This window comes from Oryctolagus cuniculus, chromosome 13 (genome assembly GCF_051225735.1).
Source record: "Oryctolagus cuniculus isolate XC-2025 breed Fujian yellow rabbit chromosome 13, ASM5122573v1, whole genome shotgun sequence".
NCBI lineage: Eukaryota > Metazoa > Chordata > Mammalia > Lagomorpha > Leporidae > Oryctolagus > Oryctolagus cuniculus.
Window position 1 is genome coordinate 20,650,968 of NC_142879.1, and position 20,312 is coordinate 20,671,279.

Here is a 20,312-nt window from a genome sequence, read left to right on the forward strand (position 1 = left end):
CGATGGGGCTCGCGAGAGACAGAGAGGATGCCGGGCAGGTGGGGCCGGAAGGGCAGGAGGAGCCAGAGGCCCTCAGGTGAAGCGTTTAAAACGGGACAGTTGTTGTGAGCTCGCTCACTCAGCCGGCTGACTCCACACCTCTCCGCATTTCATCTGGGGCAGGCTGTCTGTCTGTCTCAGCTCTCAGCGTGGCTGATCACCGGCCCAGACCCGCAGGGCAGCATCCCGAAGTCAGGAGAAGGTCACGCAGCTGTGAACACTGGGGTGGGGGTGTCGGGGGTGGGGCTCGGGTTGGGGTGACGCCCAGAGGATTGTCATCATTTCACCACGGACAGCGGACGCCCCAGGAGGAGACTGCCAGTACCCACCCGGGGTTTGACTGGATCCTGCTACAAACCCCAGCTCAAGTTTTGGCTGCCATCCTGGTAGGTCTCTTTTTATTCATCTTTTTTGTGCTCAGGTGGGGAGTGGGGTGGGGTTCAAACACACTTGGGAGCAGCTGATGTGACAGTGGCAATTCGCATCATCGCCTTACGGGAAGAGCAGATGAGAAGGGGTGCAGGGGAAGCAGAGGTGGGGGTCCTAGAACGAGCGTTCACACGGAGGTCTCCAGGCTGTGCAGAGGGCTGTCGGAGCAGGACGCAGCGGCTCCTCGTCCACCGCGTTGTTGCCAGGCAGACAAACCAGTGTTACTTGTGTGGGCCGCATGCAGGCAACGAGAACCTCCAACCGAGTGAGCTGCCCTTGCGGTCAGAGGCATGCACGGGGTCACATCCCATAGCCTCCGCTGGGCCCCCTTCCCCAAGAGAAAACGGAACTCGACTCCTTCACTCCTCCCCTGGACGAGGCTAAAACACAGGTGTCAAAGGACGCTCTCCTCCTGCCTACGAGGGGAGGCCTGGCTCCCACAACCCAAATCCATGTCCCTGTCTCTGCGCCCAACGAAGCCCCTGCCTCCAGCTGTTTGCAAACTGTGAAGAGGAACACGGTTCCGCGTGGAGAAGGGAAAGGGAGAGACGGGGCAGGGAACCCAGTCCAGGAAGCTGTGCTGCACACAAGTGGCGCATCCCAGAGGGCGGGCAAGGGGACTGCACCAGCCCGCGCCAGCCTTTGTCCTCCTGCACCGACAGGAAGGGGTCCAGAGGGAGAAGCTGATGTGGACTGATGTCTGGGACCAGGATCTGCTCCTTGGGCAGCTCCGCTGTCCTCACCTGTAGCTCACTCTCTCGCTCTCCCTCCCTCTCTCTGAGCCTGGGCTGGGAGAATCAGGGTAGGGGGAGAGGACTGGATGCCAGAGAACCTGGAGGGGAGTGGCCTCAGGGCAGCTGTAGCTGCGGGGAGGTGGCTGATCCTGGTCTCCTCTGCAGGGGAAGCTGCTGAGGCTGGGGCGGGGCGGGGCGGGGCGAAGTGCTGAACACTGGGGCAGGGCATCTCTCTCGTTCTGCTGCTGCTCAGGCAGAGCACACTCATGGAGAGGACCTAAGAGTGTGGAGGAGCCAGCAGAGCAGTCAGCCCCGGGGCCGGCGCTGTGGCGTTAGCAGGCTAAGCTGCCACCTGCAGTGCTGGCATCCCGTATGGGCGCTGGTTTGAGTCCCGGGCTGCTCCACTTCTGATCCCGCTTCCTGCTAATGCACCTGGGGAAGCAGGAGATGCACCAAGTGCTCCACCCTCGTGGGAGACCTGGTGGGAGCTCCTGGTTTCAGTCTGGTCCAGCTCTGGCTGTTGTGGCCATTTTGGGAGCAAACCAGCAGATGGAAGACTTTTCTCTCTCTGTTTCTCCCTCTCTATCTTTCAAATAAAGAAAATAAATCTTTTAAAAAGAAAGCCAAATAAATTAGCTGAATCTCCTGTCCTAGGGCTTTCTGCCACTGTGTAGAACCTTCCAGAATACTGGGCAAAGAAGGCTCACCGTCAGTACGGTTGGTCCCTCCTCCCTGGAGAAACCGCACGTCCACTGGCTAAGTTTTCTGCTCTTCCTTGTCCCACCACGGCCTGCAGCCCCCCTCAGCAGGGACGTGGCAAGGACTTCTTGCCGCTCAGTGGGATCAAGCAGCTTAACACCTCAGCTAGGAAGACTCAAGGAGCCGGGCCACACGCGCCCCTGACTGCACAGGACTGAGGACCCACGTTTCCGTCCTCCTAGGATTCCTGCTGTGCACCTGAGGGTGGACTGTACCTGCACGATGCCTCTGCTCCCGATCCCGGTGAGCCCAGGGGAGTGGAAGCTCCACTGGCGTCCAGCGAGCTCCCGCTTCCCACGGCTCCACGTCAGATCTTCGAGCGAGGCAAGTGGGGTCAGGTGGGCCCAAACCAACGCCTTCTCTCTTGGCCCCGGGGGCTACCCGGGCAGATGGACAGGCCCCAGCGCTCCCACCTGCTGCAGAAGTGCAGCCCGCCCTGCTCATCATTTTGGGATCTCAGAACCTCTAGGGGGAGCACTACAGGACGGCGTGCGCCCTCAGCGTCAGTGACGTCAGACTTCCTACTTCTGTTTTAGACGCAGGTGAGGCCTTCCTGAGACAAGTCCATGGGAAATCCACTGTGGAAAACAGACTTTTAAACAAACTGGGGCTGGAATGAGGGTCTGGAGTCCTGCTTGCTGGCTTTTCCTCTCACCTGCTGGGTGGCCAAGCATTGTTATAGGAGATAAAAAGTGATATGGGGATGAGCAGATGGAAAAGATAGGGGAGGCTTTTGGGGGAACAAGGAAGAGCCATCCAGCCTAGACTGCAGACCTTCGGGGATCTAAAGGACACCGGGCACCTGTAAGGGAAGCTGAGCATCAGAGAGCTAGGGCCCCCACCGGGCCGGTGGCAGGAGAGAAGGGGACGCCCGTGGGACATCACCGCCCCAGGTCCGCACCCTCCCTGCAGCGTGGTGTGTGGTGCGGGGACAGCAGTGGAGGCAGGACAGGGCTAACGCAGCAGGCGGGCGTCGTGCAAGCTCTGAGCCCCACCCACTTAGACAACCCCCCGCCCTCCCTGTTCATTCGGGAAGGGGGCTCCTTGAGGACAACTCCTGCTCCTGTCCCAGGAGCCCCGAGCAGTGCCCGGGCACTCTCTGGGGTCAGATGGAGACCCCCCTTCCTCGGCTGGAATTCGGCTGCTTTCTGCTTCCTTTCCAGAAAGCAGGGGAGGAAAGGCCCGGGCTCTCCCTGGAGAGGGAGGCCCTGGACAGCCGTCCAGTGAGGGTGGGACAGATATTCGAACCAGTAAGATCCGGAATGGGAAAATGCCTGACCCTGACTTCCCGGGCTTCCCAGGAGGAAGGCCGGGGCGGCCTGCCTGTGCTCCGGGCGTCTACTGGAGCCAGCACGCGGGCTCCCTCCCGCTCAGTCTCCCGACACTCACCCTTCCCGCCAGAGAGGGAAGGAACAGACACCAGTTAGCAGGGAGAGCAAATGCGGAAGAGAGGCGGGATTAAGACAGGAACGTGGGAGGCCCGAGGGGGAGGCTCTTGGATACTCGCGGGCTGACACTTCTCTTGTTCTTTCTTGCCTGCCTTTGAGCCTGTGGACGCAGCACGTGTCTCTGTCAAGCCCCACCCCCGCAAGTCTGACACCAGAACACTTATGGTTTGCTCAAAAATCTAAACGAATCCAGCTCTGGTCAACCTGCCCGGTTCATAATGCGGCAAGCCATAGACAACGCGAAGGCTCTTCCTGCGGCTCTGTGCCGGGGTTGGGCACGGGGCTGGGCGGGGTGGCCGAAGGCGCGGACTCGACTCGACACGCAGATCTGAGAAGCCCCACGAGGGACTCACTACCGAGAAACTCCTTCACGGCCCTGTCGGGGAAGAGCTGGCTGCCTTCCTGCGTTCCCCTCCGGGAAAAGGCCCAGTGACCGGGGAGAGGAGAGCACAGCGTCAGGCAGGGTCTGACAATCTACCACCGGGACCGCCTGCTCTGAGCCCGAGAGGGGATGGCATTGCAGCGCCAGGCTGGCTGGCAGAGCGGCTCCTAGACTGCACGTGCAAACGAGACAGGAAGGGCTGGCTACCGGCGAAGCAATCGAACCAGAGGAGAGAAGCAAAGGAGGGTTGCTCTTCCAGAAACTCCTAAAAAAAAAAAAAATAGCTTAGTCGATGACGTAAAACACGTTGTTTTGATCCTTCCACGTGCCCAGAAGTGAGCCAGTAGATTCTTAAAGTGAGAGCTTGCTTTATTTATGGGCCCTGCAAGGTAAAAGGTCCAGGACCCTCCACCCTGAGCTACCTGCCCCGCTATGGCCGCCGGGGGCGTGCCAGCAGGAGGGCTGTCTGAGCAAGCCCAGAACTAGCTGGGCTACGGCAGGTGCAGCCGTCAAAACCCACGGGCACGGTGGCTCTCTGTGTGCCTCTCCTCAAGCAATCCCCGCGTCACCCTCAAGTGAACAGACTCCCTGGGTGTCCACTCAGCCTCACCTTGTGTCTGAGCTTAGGAGGGAGAGTTTAGACTCAGAAGGAGTAGAGGAGCAGCGACATAGCCAAACAAAGCAAGAGACAAAAAACAAAAAACCCCGAAAACAACAAAAACAAAACAAAGAGGCAAAGCAAAACAAAAACACAAGGAAAGGAAGAAACAAGCGACGCAGAGGCACAGGCGGAAAACAGGATTCTGGTCTTTAAAATGCTTAAGGTTTAATAGCTTTTCAACATTGAAAAATAATAATCAAAGGGCACACAGCCTGGTTTTAGAGTGGGACTTTTGTCTTTTCTTCCCTTGGGTCAAAGGTCAAAGGGAAAAACCAAAAGGAAAAGCTAAGCACGGTGGGTTAGGGCGGAGGCCGCGTGCTCTCTTGTGGTCATCTTAGCAAATCATGCATCGTAAGAGACTCTCACTCACTGCCCACAGTAGGAGATGACGCGGCAGCAGCAACAGAAGTGGTGGGGGAGGTTCTGACTGCCGCAACCGACACATAGGACGAGCTAGGACCCAGTTTTACGTCAAGGTGCTGCCCCATGGTCTGGCGCCTTAGGACTCCCTTAATAGAGGCTCCCGTCTGGAATGTGTTAATTACTTCGATCTGCAAAGAATCAGAGAGTGAGACAGCTTTGCTCCCCAGTCAGCGAGAGGGTAGGAGAGCGAGGGCGGGCGGTGGGGGGCTGGGGAGGGCACAGGAGAGAGAGAGAGAGAGAGAGGAGAGAGAGAGAGAGAGAGAGAGAGAGAGAAGGAGAGTCGCTCACACACAGCAGTGGTGAGGGGAGGGGGGTGCTCATTGCATATGGCACTTCAGTTAAGGAACGGTTTACCATGGAGCCAAATGCCCGCTCAGGACTCAGAGCCCGGCTGTGCTGGGCATCTGAGTGTGCAGGTGTCCTTGCGTCTTCAGAGCTCAAAGCGGGCTGCCCTGCCTCCGGCCCTCCTTGCACTAGGCAGGGCCTGGAGCCTGCGCATCGTCCTGACCCCGACTGTGAAACAGAAGGCGCTCAGCACCTGCACCAAGTCAAGCGGCAGCCTCTGTTTGCAGGTTCTCCAGGGAAATAACTCACGTGTTTCAGGAAAAACCCAGGGGGTGTGGCAGGCCGTACAGAGGCGGCTGGAGTGGAAAGGCGCCCGAACCCCGAGACTCCTGGGATCACGGAGTCTCCTGGGATCCCCTTTCCCCAGGCTGAGGGGGACAGGGCCCGTGTGCCCGTGGCCAGGGAACGCGCTGGAGTTCCTGAGCGTCCAGCAGTTAGCCCGGGGTGTGGCAGCCGAGGCTCCAGGCCTGTGCCAACGTCTCCTCATGGGCAGGGCAGTGAACGCATTCGCTTCCCAACAATGGCCTTGATCTGCCGTGGTCACCCCTGACCCGAGGGAACAAGGCACAGACCAGAGGGGAGTCCCTGCTCTGTCGTGCACCTGCAGGAATCGTGCCTGGCGCGCCCACACGCCTAACGCCCAGGTCATCTACCGGGGCACCCGGAAGGATGCTGCCTCTCTCGCCTGCTGCACCTCCCCGGGGGGTGGAGGCCGGAAAGTGGGCACCTTGTGAACAAAGGGTTGTTCTCATGGGGGGCGGCCTTCAAAAAGCTCATGGAAAATGCAAATGATGAAAAAACCATGATGCATGGATAACAAGATTTTTTGCACCAAAATAAACGTTACCTTTTAATTCCACTTTCCACAAACTTTTTGAAGTACCTTTGCATTTATGAAGCTTCCTGAGAAGCCGTGAAGTGTTCTGGGTTGGTTTCTGGATTCGGATTCCAGGGAACTGCGGGAGGGCAGGCCTGGCACAGGGGAGGTTCCAGTTCCATGGGGGGGGGGGTGCTGCAGAGACCCCCTAACTCAGTACTCATTCGGGCTGCTGAGTCCCAACCTTGACAGTGAAACTGGACGCCAGCTCGCCTTCCCAAGACTCTGGCCCTTAAGTTTCTCAAAACTTCTGCTTTCTAGAGCTTTTAGAGTTCAGGGAGAATAATCTAGAACCAGGACTGGATAACAGCTTGGCACACCTCCAGTCGCCAGGGGTTGCGAGGACCATGACAGTGAGAAGCAACTGGCTGGCAGGGATCCTGTTAGCACCCCCTGGGGCCGAGGGTTTGGAGCCACGAGGGGACACACAGCTGCTCACAGGGGCAGGTGCCCGAGGGGGTGGCATGGCCGTGGTCACTGCAGCATCCCTGGCCGGTTGTTTCTGTGGCCCGGACTGCCTGGTGCTCCAACAGAGAAAGGTCGTAGGCCAAAGCCAGGCAGCCAGTGCCACCAGACAGAGAGGTGCACGGTCAAGGGGACAGAGGCTGGCAGTGGAGGGAGAGGAGAAGCCGGGGGCCTCAGCCCCCCAGGAGAGGAGACGGGCAAGGAGGGAGCGAGGAGGCACTGCAGTGAGGGGCTCCTGGTTAGGAAAAAAACCACGCAATGGAAGAGGAGGCGGGTGTTCCTGAAGGGAAGAAAAGCAAAGAAAGGTTATTTTGGAAAAGAGTAGACCCCTGGGAAAGCAGAGGGGGCAGAGATGGGAGCCGCGGGCACCAGGTTCTAGGGGCACTTGACGGACTCGGCAGCTGGCGGCTGGGGTGGGCACCGTGCACACCCCCAGGGGCCTGTGCGGGTCCCGCTGGGGTGCCCCCTCTGGGAGGAGGACTCGAGTGAGGGGAGAGCAGCCGCAGGGCTCCCCTGCCCGGCCCTCATCCACTTCCCCGTCTGCCGTCTTGCCCGTGGGAGGCCCGGGCCTGCTGGGTGTGTGGCTGGATGCTTGCGTCTGCTGGGAGGCGGGCCGCACCGGGGACCTCTCTGAGCCAGCTGCAAGGCCAGTTTCGAGGCTGAGCGTGATTTTTGGGATCAGCGGAGGGAGACAGGCCCAAGACGGGGAACCTCGGGATCGGCACAATAAGGTGTGTGGGGTGACGGCAGGGAGAGGCGGAACGGACCAGCCCGATCCAGAAGGGAGCCTCGGCTGCTGCGTGGAAGGTGGCGGGAAAGAAGCCACTCCGAGGTGACAGGCAGGGACTTGGGAGCAGCAGCAGGAGCCGCTTCCTAATCCCACTTCAGAAATGGCAAAAAGGGAAGAGGTTTGAAGAAATGACAGCTTCTTCCTTTTTGAGAAGCAAGCCGGAACCCTGCAAGAGACGCTCGGGCGTGGGGACGCTGCTGTCACAGGGCGGGAGGTCTGAGTGGGAGGTCAGGGCACGAGTTGGTTTTCCTGAGCTCCCTCCAGAGAACGGCAATTCCTGTAACGGCAGCGCGGGGGCCACCACGCGGCCTGCGGGGGATGCTGGCCCAGGATCTAACTTCCTCCTCCGAAGGGGTAGGGACACTGCCCAGTTTCTACCCTGGGGTCTGGTCCAGTGCTTGCAGGAAGCTTGCCCATCCAACAGAGGGCGGCAGAGAGCGCTCGAGCCCCAGCCTGCAGCTCGCAGGCTTGGCAGACAAGGTCCCAGGTCCCAGGCCCCGGGACTCCCTGCCTCCCACGGCTGCCCACGCAGAAACCCCCATCTCTGTCCTGGAGCTCAGGAGCTGGGGCTGCCATGGCCCGGGGAGAGACGCTGGCCGCCCGCCACCCTCTCCCAGCATGGGGTGGTGTCCTCCCCTGGGGCGAGCAGAGACCACGAGCGGAGTACCTGGGTCTGGATCCGGTTCAGGCCCCGGAACCGGAGGATCTGGCCTCGGCGCAGCTCCATCTCGGCGTGGTCGATCTCATCCAGCCCCTCGGCGTCCTTGCTGATCTCCTCCTTGGTGGTGCCGTGCCCGGCCTCCTTCAGGAACTTCAGGGATTGCGTGGGTATCGCAGAGATGATCTGAGGACGAGAAGAGCCGTCACCTCGTGGGGGCCACCTCGTGGGGGCCGGCCCGCGGGCAGTGACAAGCCGGGGGAGAGAGGATGTGGGAGGAGCTGGGCACGTGGTATGCGCACGGCCAAGGCGCAGGGACAAGGCCTGGGTGAGAAGGATCTTCTGGGTTCCCACTCCCACCGCAGCCTGTGTGGTCAGCCTCGGGGAGGGGGTACTCCACGCTTCCACGGCATGCAGCGCCCGAGCAGACTGTGTGCGACTCAGAACAAGTCACTGGGCGAGCTGGGGGCGTGGGCAGGTGGCGCTGGCACCACGTGCTGAGAGGGAGGAACACTTGGGCTTTGTGCTGCGATGCTGGGAGGGGCTGGGGGCTTCCGAAGGAAAGCTGCCGCGTGGCATCAAGGCCCGGGGGCGGCCCCACGGGGGACCAGCAGCAAGGGAGCGACACAAGGGGCCGGCAGCAGGGCAGCCTGGGGCCCGGGCTGCTGCTGTGTTCCAATACACACAGAGGAAGAACTCTCCTACTCCTAAGAGCCTCGATTAGAAACCACAAGGACTGGGTGCGGTGTTATGGAGCAGGGGGTGAAAGCCATCGCCTGCCGCACCAGCATCCCACATGGACGCAGCTTCCTGTCTCGGTAGTTCCACTTCTGACCCAGCTTCCCTGCTAATGGCCTGGGAAAAGCAGAGGAAGATGGCCCAGGTGTTGGGCCCCTGCCACCTACATGCGAGCCATGGAAGAAGCTCCTGGCTCCGGGCTTCAGTCTGGCCCAGCCCTGGCCATTGTGGCTATCTGGGGCAGTGAACCAGTGGATGGAGGATCTCGCCCCCTCTCTCTCTGTAACTCTTTCAAATAAATAAATCAATCCTTTTTTTTTAATATCGTTTATTTGAAAGACAGAGAAAGAGAGATATCTCTTCTATCCACTATTTCACTCCCCAAATGTGTGCTACCAGTCGGGCAGGGCAGGGCTCAAGCCAGGAGCCTGGAACTCCATCCAGGTCTCCCTCTTGGGTGGCAGGGGTCCAGGTACCTGGGCCGTCATCCGCGGCCTCCCAGGGAGAGCACTGGCGGAAGCGGAGCCAGGCCTTGAAGCCGGGTGCTCTGATACGGCAGGTGGGCTGCATCAAACGCGGCCCCAGACCCTTCGTTTTTCTAAAGCTGAGTTCCACCGCAAAGTCCCACGCCCGCCTCAGGAAGCTAAGGGATCTGCCTGTGCCTAAGCACGGATAGAGAGGAGGCCAGGAGTTTCCGACGCGCGGCCCCTGATGCTCTCACCCCGGAAGACGGAGGGGACTTGAGGACTTGGGTGAGGAGAGGGGAGGGGAGGCTGAGGGCAGCTGGGAGCCCCCGCAGGTGCTCGTCCCGTCTCACACAGAGGAGAGGGGTCTGCAGGCCGTGCAAACGCGTGGGGAAGGCACGCGGCTACTCACCTGGCCCCACAGGAGTTCTCCGATCCCAAAGAAGAGACACCACAGCCACTGTGACAGGCTGAGCTTTGTGCAGCTGAAGGGCTTGCCCCCAAATTCCACAATGAGAACCTAGAACAGAGAGCGGCGGCCCTCTAGACACGGCCGCAGATGCCACGGCTCCCCCTGCCCTCGCCGGGAGTTCTGGTTGGCTCGCTGCGGGAGGAGAGGGAAGCCTGGAGGGGGAGTGGGGAGGCGGGGAGGTGGGGAGAGGGGGAGGCAGGGAGAGTCCACAGAGCAACTGGACGGGCAGGCAGGCACACGTGCTGTGCTCGTGACTCCGGTAAGGTCAGAGCAGGGGCGTGGGGGCGTCCTGGGGCTAAAGCCAGCGGGCGACCAGGAGAGTGCACAGCATGGAAGGGGGGCAGCGAGGGAGGGACCCTGCTGAGGCTGTGGCTGGACAGGGGGCTCCCAGTCCCTGGTACCCCCAGAGGGCAGGGAGGAAGGGGCCTGACCCTTTTATCTCAAGGGCCCCCATCTCCCTGACCCCAGTTCCCAGGCTGGACTCACTGCCAGCCCCGTGCCCCTCCCATCACTTCTCTTTCTCCGTGCCTTGCACGGCACTGTGCAGCAGAGCCCTGGGAACAAAGGGGCGGGGGGGAGCCTACACCTTGCTCGCACGCACACTACGTTGCCAGGAGGCACGGAGGTGGGCTGGAACAGCCTGACTGACCGTCCCCTGGTCACTCTGTGGAACGGACGTGTACTTAGGAAGGTAACGAAAGGATCCATCTTGTCTTATTTGCATGCAGCACGTTGCCTTGCTCTGGAGCACTGGGCACACTGGGCTCCCGTCTAGAGCAAGGTGCGCGTGGAGCTAAACTGGGAGCCCCAAGTGCGTGTCCTGCGGCCGCAGCCCCACCAGCTGCTCCCTTACTCCCTCTCCGAAGTACTTAGGGCGTCCTGGCTCCCAGCCTGGGGTCCCCGCCCCCGCCCCGCTCCCGATGGGCCCTCACCTGGCTGATGAACGTGCCCAGGACCACCGAGCAGAAGATGAGGTTGTGGTAGATGCCGGCGAACACGTTCCTCTCGCCGTGGATCTTGCGGGAGTTGATCTCGTTGAAGAGCTGCATCAGCACGAAGGTGTTGAAGACGATGGTGTAGTGCTGGCTGGGCGGCGAGTGGAGCGGGGCCTTCCTCCCACTGTCGATGTTGAAGAACTTCTCGCCTGTGGGGCGAGGGCAGGCTGAGTGGGAACACGCTGGCATGGCTACCCAGGGAGCGCATGGCTCGTGTGCACCCCAGGTGGGCAGCAGTGAGCCGTCCTGGCTCCTCCTACTTTAGCAGCCAGCCCTGCACTCAGCCTGCCTGCCTGGATCTTCCATTGTTCCATTGTATCTATCTGCCTTCTGGTGAAAATAAAGCCAACCACAGTAGGGCTGACATAGTTTTGCATTTTAGGGCCCCTACAGACTCATCCTACAGACTCATCGTCTGTATGACCTGAGCCACAGTGTTCTCACGGCATGGAAAGGTGTAAAAACCCACCCTTGTGAAATTCTTCAGTGCGCCGGGCAGCGGCAATGCAGGCAGTGCTCAGCAGGTGGCGCCATCACTCCGGATCTGTGTCAACCTCTTTCCAGGGGCCATTCTCGGCCTCCATCTCCCTCCAGCACCCCCACCGCTGCCCCAGCCCCCGGCCCCGGCTCACCAGCAAAGACCAGGAAAAAGATGATGGTGAGCTGATAGATGGCGTGGCCCAGGATGTTCTTCATCATGGTCCGCGAGATCAGGGGCTTGTTGCGGCCATAGGGGCGCCGCCGCAGCAGCGCGTCGGTGGGGGGCTCGGTGGCCAGGGCCAGCGAGGCGAAAGTGTCCATGATCAGGTTCACCCACAGCATCTGCACGGCTTTCAGCGGGGAGTCCTGGTGGGAGGAAGGTGCGGTCCCTTCAGCTTGCCCCAGGAGCGGCCCCTGCCCACTCAGGAGACCCCCTTCCGCCCTCGAGCTGGGTGGCCTCGCTCCCACTGTCCACCTAGACTTCCAACCTGGCCGTGCTGTAGAAATGCACCTAACCTCCGGGCCGCAGATGGGCCGGCGACACCGCCCTGGCACGGCTGTTCTTGGAGAACAGACATGGTGCACCCTCGTGTTGGTGCCCACGGTGCTGGTCAACACATCAGAGCTCTGAAGGGTGGACAGTTTATCTTCACTGGAGACAGTCGGCCCGGGGGCTCCGACATCGTGGGGACGCCCGGTGTACGGCGCGCTCCCCGGCCCCTGCCTTGTCTCCCTCATCTGAGCCCACCGCAGGCCCCACTCACCTGAGTGATGCAGGCGCCCGTGAAGGCCACGATCACGGCCACCACGTTGACGGTGAGCTGGAACTGCAGGAACTTGGAGATGCTGTCGTAGACGTTCCGCCCCCACATCACGGCCTTGACGATGCTGGTGAAGTTGTCGTCAGTGAGGATGATGTCCGAGGCTTCCTTTGCCACGTCTGTGCCTGCAATCCCCTGGGTGGTGGTGGGGGAGGCGGGAGGGAACCCGGTGAGGGCCTGGGCACCTCCGGAAGCCAGACTCCACTTCCTGATGGCCAAGAAACTTCCGAGCTGGGTATGAACACTGGAGGGCGCCCCAGAGGAAATGGGGGTGGGGTGGGGGTGACACGCTGTGCCAGGGTCCCTACAGAGAGGGGCCGAGAGGGAGGGAGCCCATTCTCCCTGCCTAGGCCTGTTGGGAGCACAACTACGCAAAAGCGAAGTGGCTCGATGCCTTCACAGAACCTGATGTGCAGCCCTAGCAAATATACCTGTGGGCGGAAGACCTGGAAGAAGGCAGCCGGCTGGCTTTAGCTGACTCAGTGGATCAGTATTGTTACTGCTGTTTGGAAAGGATGACATATAGTTTAGGATAAAGCGAACGATGATTATGTTAATGCCACAAGTCAAAGTGTGGAGCATACGACATACAAATATAAAACCAGGGGGAGTCAAATCAAACGAGCAGGGTAGAAACTGGGAAGTGAGAATTCTCTCTTCCGAATGTGAAGGGGAGCTTGTTTTTGTTTTTTTTTTTTTAAACTTGAAATATTCTTGAAAATAAACAAGGGCAAAACCCAACAGGAGACAGTAAGAGCGTAACTCTTGGCTTTGCCTCCGAGAAGGCCTGGAAGCAAGGAACACCCTCTGGCTCCGGCTCTGTTCCCCACTGAACGGGACGGGGACTCCCAGGAGAAACGTGTGACGCCGGGCGCAGGCTCAGGCATCTGAGCTAAGGCCTGGAGAGAGCTGTGGGGGCCCCGCACTCAGCGGCACAGGGGCTCCGCGATGCTGAGGGGGCTTCTCCTGGCGGAGGGTGGGGCAGCCTGAGCGCCAAACACACACGAACACACCGGAGAGAAACATACCGGCTATGCTTAAACCCACGAGGCTGTAAAATCGTGCTTAGAAAAACGCTCATCAGTCACCCTTGGAGGTTCCTAAGAAAACAAACTCGTCATCTTGAAAACTGGGGAGAGGAACAGCTAAGCTGCCTTTCACGTAGGAACTGAACCACACAGTCAGCTTGCTTCATATAGAAGCAAAGCAAATAATTATTAATAGAAGTAAACCCATCAAATTACTTTATTATCCTTTTGCAGCCCCTAATGAGAGGAGGGATCTAGAATCTGATTGCTTCTAGAACTACTCACTTACAGGGATTACAAGAGGTGAGGGGAAATGTAAAGGGACATTCCAGGGATACGACCAACAAAATCCACACTGTGGGACAGTCTGTGTAGACAAGCAACACAGTTCCTTCAACGCTGAATCGCTGGGGGAAAAGGACGGAAGGGGTTGTGTAGGAGCTGACATCACTGGCCTGGGACTGCTGTCCTTAGATAGGCCCGTCTGCAAGGCGGGCGCTTGGCCGGCGTCCGGGAGCCTGGCTCTCCGAATGCTGGCAGTGAGTTAGCTGGCAAGGGAGGCGCGCTGGGTCTAGGCCGCGCCCAAACGGCGTGCTTCATCTGAGCACCTGCTTCCCCGCCGGGGGCCTGCGGTTCTGGTGCTTGCCGGGCAGGAGGGGCCTGTGTGACCAGTCCTAAAAGAACTGCGTGTGCGGAGACCGGGATGGGCTGCCGGGGGTGGGAACATCACGCGTGCATGTTGCGGGGTTTCTGCAGATGGCGGGAAGAGGGGACTCCGGGAGACGCCCCGGGAGGACAGCGCAGCCAGGCCTGGGTCCCCACACCCTGCCAGGCTCCTCCCCACATCACTGGCACCATCTTTCTGTTTATTTAAAATTTATTTATTTTTATTTATTTGAAAGGCAGAGTGACAGAGAGGGAGAGGGAGTGGGATAAGGAGAGGGAGGAGAGATTTTTTTTTAAGATTTATTTATTTGAAAGGCAGTTACAGAGAGGCAGAGAGAGAGAGAGAGAGAAAGGTCTTTCATCTGCTGGTTTACTCCCCAGATGCCCTCAATGGTCAGAGCTGGGCTGATCTGAAGCCAGGGGCCAGGAGCCTCTTCCAGGTCTCCCACGTGGGTGCAGGGAGGGGCCCAAGGACTTGGGCCATCTTCTACTGCTTTCCCAGGCCGCAGCAGAGAGCTGGATCGGAAGTGGAGCAGCCGGGACTAGAACCAGTGCCCACATAGGATGTCAGTTGTCAGTACTACAGACCGCGGCTTTACTCGCCACACCACAGCGTCATCCCCAGAGGGAGAGAGACAGAGACAGAGAGAGATCTTTCACCCACTGGTTCATTTTCCAAATGCCCACAGCAGCCAGGAGCCAGGTGGAAGCCAGGAGCCAGGAGCTCCATCCTGGTCTCCCGAGTGGGTGGCAGGGACCCAAGCACCGAAGCCATTATTTCTGCTGCCCCCCAGGGTGCACGTTATTACCAAGAAGCCAGAGAGGACAGGGAGGTGAGATTTGATCCCAGGTTCTCTGGTATGGGAAGCAGGTGTCCCAAGCACAGGCTTAACCCCCTGAACCACAACACCTGCCTCAGGCTATAATAAATTTTTTTAAATATTTATTTTATTTATTTGAAAGGCAGAGTTACAGAGAGAGAGAGAGGGAGACACACACACACACACACACACACACACACAGAGGTCTTCCACTCACTGGTTCATTCCCCAAATGGCTGCAACGGCCAGGGCTGGGTCAAGAGCCAGGAGCTTCTTCTGGGTCTCCCAGGTGGGTGGAGGGACCCAAGCCCTTGGGTCGACCTCTGCTCGCTCAGGTGCATTAGCAGGGATCTGGATCAGAAGTGGAGCAGCTGGGACTCCAACCAAGCCCTTATGGGGTGCTGGCATCGCAGGCGGTGGTTGTACCCACTGTGCCATAGTGCCGACCCCTGCAGTAAATCTTAACCACGAGAACAACCATATGCTGAGTCCTAATGAGTACATGAATACAAGAGTGGTCTTCGGGACGTTCGACACAGGATTCCACAGGATTGGTGGTTTTCAACTTTTGAGTGCATCAGAATCAACGAGAGGGCTTTTATAGACACATATTTCTGGGGCCAGGGTTGTGGCACAGCACACTAAGCCACTGCCTGCAATGCTGGTGGTTTGAGTCCCGGCTGCTCCACTTCCAATCCAGCTCCCTGCTAATGCGCCTGGGAAGGCAGCAGGAAATGGCCCAAACACTTGGATCCCTGCCACACACATGGGAGGAAAGGATGGAGATCCTGGCTCCTGGCTTCAGCCCAGCCCGGACCTGGCTGTTGCGGCCACTGGGGGAGAGAACCAGCAGATGGAAGCTGTGGACTGAGATGCGAGTGATGTACCCACCGCTGCAGTGCATGGATCTTTACTGGATTGTGATTTGGACAAATAAACTACAAAATAACACCTAAGAGCCAGCTGGGGCAACGCGAGCAGACTGGCCACGTGACAGTAAGGGTTAGTCTTGCTAGGCAATAATGGCGTTATCTTTCCTTTAGACACATTTTACGGACACACACTTATCATGAAGGGACATGGTCTGGAATTTTTATGGATCAAATGACACTGATGTCTTGGCTTGGCTTCAAAATAGTAAGAAAGCTGGGAGCAGGCTGCTGGCCTCGGAGCTGCGCCGGCCGGTCCCCCAGCAGAGCGCCTCTGGCTCCCGAGTCCGGCTTCCTGCAAAGCAGACCCTGGAAGGCTCGACCGCCTGGCTGCTGCCACCTGTGTGGGAGACCTAAACGGGGTTCCTAGGGCCCAGCTGTGGCCTCGTCCAGCCCTTGTTGGTGCAGGCATCTGAGAGTGAACCAGAGGACAGGTTTTCTCGCTCTGCCTCTCAAAGCAAATAAACAACAACAACAACAATAATAATAAAAACCTCAGGTGTGGATAGTGGAAGTGGGTGGGACTGGCCACGTGTGGATCGTTGAAGCTGCCAGACAGACATGGAGGTACGCTAGCCAACTCTGCTTTCTGGCTCACGCTCACACGGAACACAGCTATAGCCTGGGCACGCGGCTCACGCTCACACGGAACACAGCGGCAGCCCGGGCACACGGCGCATGCTCACACGGAACATGGCCTTTCTATAGTCTGCCCAGGCGGACATCACCATGTTTCAGTTGCTCTTGCTGTCCCGGGTCACGATCCTCCGTGACTTCCCTGCCTGTGCCTGATCCGTCAAGCCCGGCGGGTCTCCCGTCACACGTGTTAGCAGGGGCCAGGTAGGTGGGTGGGAGAGACGTAGTCAGGGGAAGGAGCACACAGAGGAACAGGAAGCAGCTGGCCACTGGAAGCGTGTCCCGGCCTCCCGACGGGGACGGCAGCTTGCCATGGGACAGGGACACCGCGCTGACCTTACCATGGCAAAACCAACGTCTGCCTTCTTGAGGGCTGGCCCATCATTTGTGCCATCACCGGTGACAGCCACCACCTGCCGCTGGTCCCCAACGGTGCTGTCAATGATGCCTGAAAAGCAGACATGTGCCCCGGTGAGCTCGAGGCTGCCTGGCGGCTTCCGCCCGGCGCTGCCTCCCCGCCCCCGCCCCCACACGCCCCTCTCCATCCTCTCTCCCTTCCCCCTGCTGCAAGGAACCTCCCAGGGCCCTCAGCTGCGGCTGGGTGGCGCCGCGGGCTGGGAAAGGCTGTCCTGTGCCGAGACGAGAACAACACGGGGAGGATTTGAAGGCAGACAGCTGGGAGTCGCCTGCGCCACTCTCCCCCACGAGTGGGCAGGCCGGGAGGGGTCCTGTCTCCTCGGCCTCACACGTCCCTTGTTGTATCCCAGAAGTGTGGCCCTGCCCTGACCCGTTCCCAGGGCTACCGGCAAACAAGACGTGAGCAGGCTTCAAAAACCCAACACAGCCGCAGGATCTGGCCACCCAGGGCTCGGCTGCTTGCTCTCCCCATCCGCCTGGTGCTCTCGGGACAGGAGACAGCCCCCTCCTGCCTGTGGCCGCCGGCACCAGCTCACCTTTCACCAGCGTGTGCTTGTCTGTGGGCGAGGACCGGGCCAGGACCCGAAGCTTGGGCCAGATCTTGTCCAGCTTCTCTTGTTCTACCTGCCAACGCCAGACACACCGTGGCTCAGCCAAACACGCAAAGCCACCTGGGAAGATCTGTCTGTGCCACACACGCCGAGCTCTGAGAGATCTGGGGCAGACAGGGAGCGCTTCTCCCGGCCCTGGAGGAGGTGACGCCAACTTAGTCTCCAAGGACAGAGCTATGGATGGCGGCCGCCGGGGTCAGCTGCTGGCTCCGGTGGCTACAGTGGTGCTTCGGGGTCTTAGGTTTGATTTCTACGTAGACCAGGAAGCTTTGTTCTGCTCCACACCTGGGCCATGGCCTCTCACAGCCTGAGCCACTGGGGGGCCACACGGCAGGGGCGACGGAAGAAGCCGAAAGACACAAAAAGTTGGCTTGTGAACGATGCCAACAAGAAGGAAGACAATGGCCTGTTTTGCCAAGTGAGTGGCTCTGGGAGAGAGGGACACTGGACGTGAGTTTAGAAACTGGCTGCCTTCTCCCAGTGCCCCTGATGCCTCAGGCTGGTGCCTCCCACCCAGGACCCACCTCCAGCCCAGCCTTCGTCCCCAGGGAGGCCCAGGTGCCTCCCACCCAGGACCCACCTCCAGCCCAGCCTTTGTCCCAGGGAGGCCCAGGTGCCTCCCACCCAGGACCCACCTTGAGCCCAGCCTTCGTCCCCAGGGAGGCCCAGGTGCCTCCCACCCAGGACCCACCTCCAGCCCAGCCTTCGTCCCCAGGGAGGCCCAGGTGCCTCCCACCCAGGACCCACCTCTCCCTTTTCGTTGCGAATGAGTCGGTTGAATTCTTTGCCTTCTAAGCACAGGAAGTCATCGCCAGGTGTCAGGATGCCACATTTGGTGGCGATGGCTCGGGCTGTGTTGACATTGTCCCCGGTCACCATTCTGACAGTGATGCCAGCTCGCTTGCATTTGGCGATAGCTTCTGGGACCTGTGGGGGAGTGAGGAAAGGAGAGGTGGAGGTGGCAGCAGTGGCCTCTGGTGCCTCCAGTGTGGACAGCAGAGAGGCCGCGGACACGCACTGCCCCGGGCATGGGCTAAGTGTGGGCACTGCTACATCTGGGGTTTCCTCACTTCCGTCCACCCGCGACGGTCACATTGGGATAGGTCCTGTTGTGCCAGGAGATGAAGGGGAAGTTTGCGGGGCAGGAGTACAAGCTCACCCTTGCACTTACAATCCGGGCTCCTCGGCAGGGCAGAGATGGCATCGGAGACCACCCAGCAGCTATCTGTCCCACACCCTGACCCACTGAGCCATGCTCACCCCCTCAACGCTTTGCACAATCCCCTTTCACATCTCTGGGCCACGCCAGCGAGGCTCCGTCTGCCTGAACCTGCCTGCAGCCCAGACGTCATCAGCTCCCTAGGAGCCCGGAGAGCACTCAGCGCCCAGGGGATGTGCACCACAGGGGTGTTGGCTGAAAGGCGGTGGCAGAAGTCAAGGCTGGTGTTCCAGCTGATCGCACCAATGGTGTGTCCGCTGATAGCTCCACTTCTCCCTGACTCGCACGCCATAAACCCCACGAGTGCTGCCTCCCATCACCCACCACCCCAGAGCAGCTCTGGGGAACTGGAAGCCCCGAAACACCTCCTGTTGTGGGCGAGAGGCAGCCGATCACCCACATCTTGCTTCCCACTAGGTCTCGGCTGGGCCTGCACATGGTCCCCACCACCCTGCCCCAGGCCAGGCCAGCGCCTCACCTCTGGGCGCACGGGGTCCTCGATGCCCACGACGGCGATGCAGGTGAGCTCAGTGAGGACCTCGCTCTCGTTGTCCCAGGAGGGCTCGGCATCGTCGAAGTCCCGGTAGGCTATGCAGATGGTGCGCAGCCCCTCGCAGGCCATGGGTTCGATGACGCTGCGCACCATGTCGTCGCGGTCCTTGTTCTTGAACGGGACCGCCTCCCCCTTCTTGTCCAGGATCCGATTGCACCTGGGGAGGTGCAGGGTCAGGAGGCGGGGTCCCCCCTCCCACTCCAGGCTGCTGCCATCCCCACCAGGCGCTCTGGCCGCTCGGCTTTATTCCTAGTGACACCCCGCTCGGCTTTATTCCTAATGACACCGCTTCATGGCCAAAGAGCTCCTCTAGCCGCCACCCTCTTTTTAAGGCGTCCAGGATGCCAGGATGCGTGGGGCAGTGCCCAGGGGAGCAGGAGCTGTGACTCTCCCACGTCATCTGTGCTCTTGTTTTTTGGCCAAATATTTATTTATTTATTTGAAAGGCAGAGTTACAGAGAGGCAGTGGTGGGGTGGGGGCAGTTTGTGGGGGTGGAAAGGAAGTCTTCCATCTGCTGGTTCACTCCCTAAATGGCCACAATGGCCGGAGCTATGCGGATCCAAAGTCAGGAACCAGGAGCTTCTTCCAGGCCAGGTCTCCCACGTGGGTGCAGGGGCCCAGGGACTTGGGCCATCTTCTACTGCTATCCCAGGCCATAGCAGAGAGCTGGACTGGAAGTGGAGCAGCCGGGTCTCGAACTGGCACCCATATAGGATGCCAGCACTGCAGGTGGGCGGCTTTACCCTCTATGCCACAGCGCCGATGCCGTCATCCATTCTTACTATACGGGAGGGCACATCTGAGTTGCCAGGGGATCACCTGCTCTTTGGAACCTCTTAAAACCACCCCGACTTGTTCAGTCCCTGCTATTAGAAGACTGCTCGGTGCTTAGGGGGCTGCTGCATGAGGACATGTGTGTGAAGAGAGGGTGCCCGAAGCCCATTTGGGCACTGGCTGGTTCAGACCAGCTGGCCCCACATCCAAGCGGGGTCAGCTTTCCATGGCTTATGGATGTCTGGTCCTAATCACCTTTTAAGTTAATGCAACTTGGGCCGGTGCTGTGGTGTAGCGGGTAAAGCTGCTGCCTTCAGTGCCAGCATCCCATACAGGCACCGGTTCGAGTCCCAGCTGTTCCTCTTCCGGTCCAGCTCTCTGCTGTGTGAAAAGCAGTGGAAGATGGGCCCAGGTGCTTGGGCCCCTACACCTGCGTGGGAGACCCAGAAGAAGCTCCTGGTTCTCGGCTTCAGATTGGCCCAGCTCCGGCTGTTGAGGCTATTCAGGGAGTGAACCAGCGGATGGAAGACCTCTCTCTGTCTCTCTGCCTCTGTAACTCTGCCTTCCAAATACATAAATAAATCTTAAAAACAAAACAAAACAAAAGCACGCAACTTTCCTTCATCAGAATCGCGGACAGGTGTGACGGGGAATGATTTCCACCACGGGCCGTGTGC

The 20,312-nt window shown here is 59.5% G+C and overlaps 1 protein-coding gene and 1 long non-coding RNA gene across 3 annotated transcripts in view; one reads left to right on the forward strand and one right to left on the reverse strand.

Annotated features, from left to right (window-relative positions):
* Positions 1–4,552, forward strand: LOC108178220 (uncharacterized). 2 transcript variants are annotated; one of them, XR_016219558.1, is made up of 2 exons: positions 1–425; positions 1,857–4,552. It is a non-coding gene; the product is annotated as an uncharacterized LOC108178220 (long non-coding RNA). The 2 variants fall into 2 exon arrangements; XR_016219559.1 differs by having other exon boundaries at positions 2,144–4,552.
* The window catches only part of LOC100356734 (plasma membrane calcium-transporting ATPase 4), a 25,038-nt gene continuing 8,603 nt past the window's right edge, over positions 3,878–20,312 (reverse strand). Inside the window, exons 10-19 of the mRNA XM_008268523.5 lie at positions 18,786–19,017; positions 17,836–18,015; positions 17,014–17,101; positions 16,402–16,508; positions 11,924–12,115; positions 11,312–11,525; positions 10,617–10,828; positions 9,625–9,732; positions 8,020–8,196; positions 3,878–5,003 (exon numbers count right to left, since the gene is read on the reverse strand). Coding sequence (XP_008266745.4) covers positions 4,815–5,003; positions 8,020–8,196; positions 9,625–9,732; positions 10,617–10,828; positions 11,312–11,525; positions 11,924–12,115; positions 16,402–16,508; positions 17,014–17,101; positions 17,836–18,015; positions 18,786–19,017 — 1,699 coding nt within the window. The 3' untranslated portion in view covers positions 3,878–4,814. The remainder of the gene's footprint in view (positions 5,004–8,019; positions 8,197–9,624; positions 9,733–10,616; positions 10,829–11,311; positions 11,526–11,923; positions 12,116–16,401; positions 16,509–17,013; positions 17,102–17,835; positions 18,016–18,785; positions 19,018–20,312) is intronic.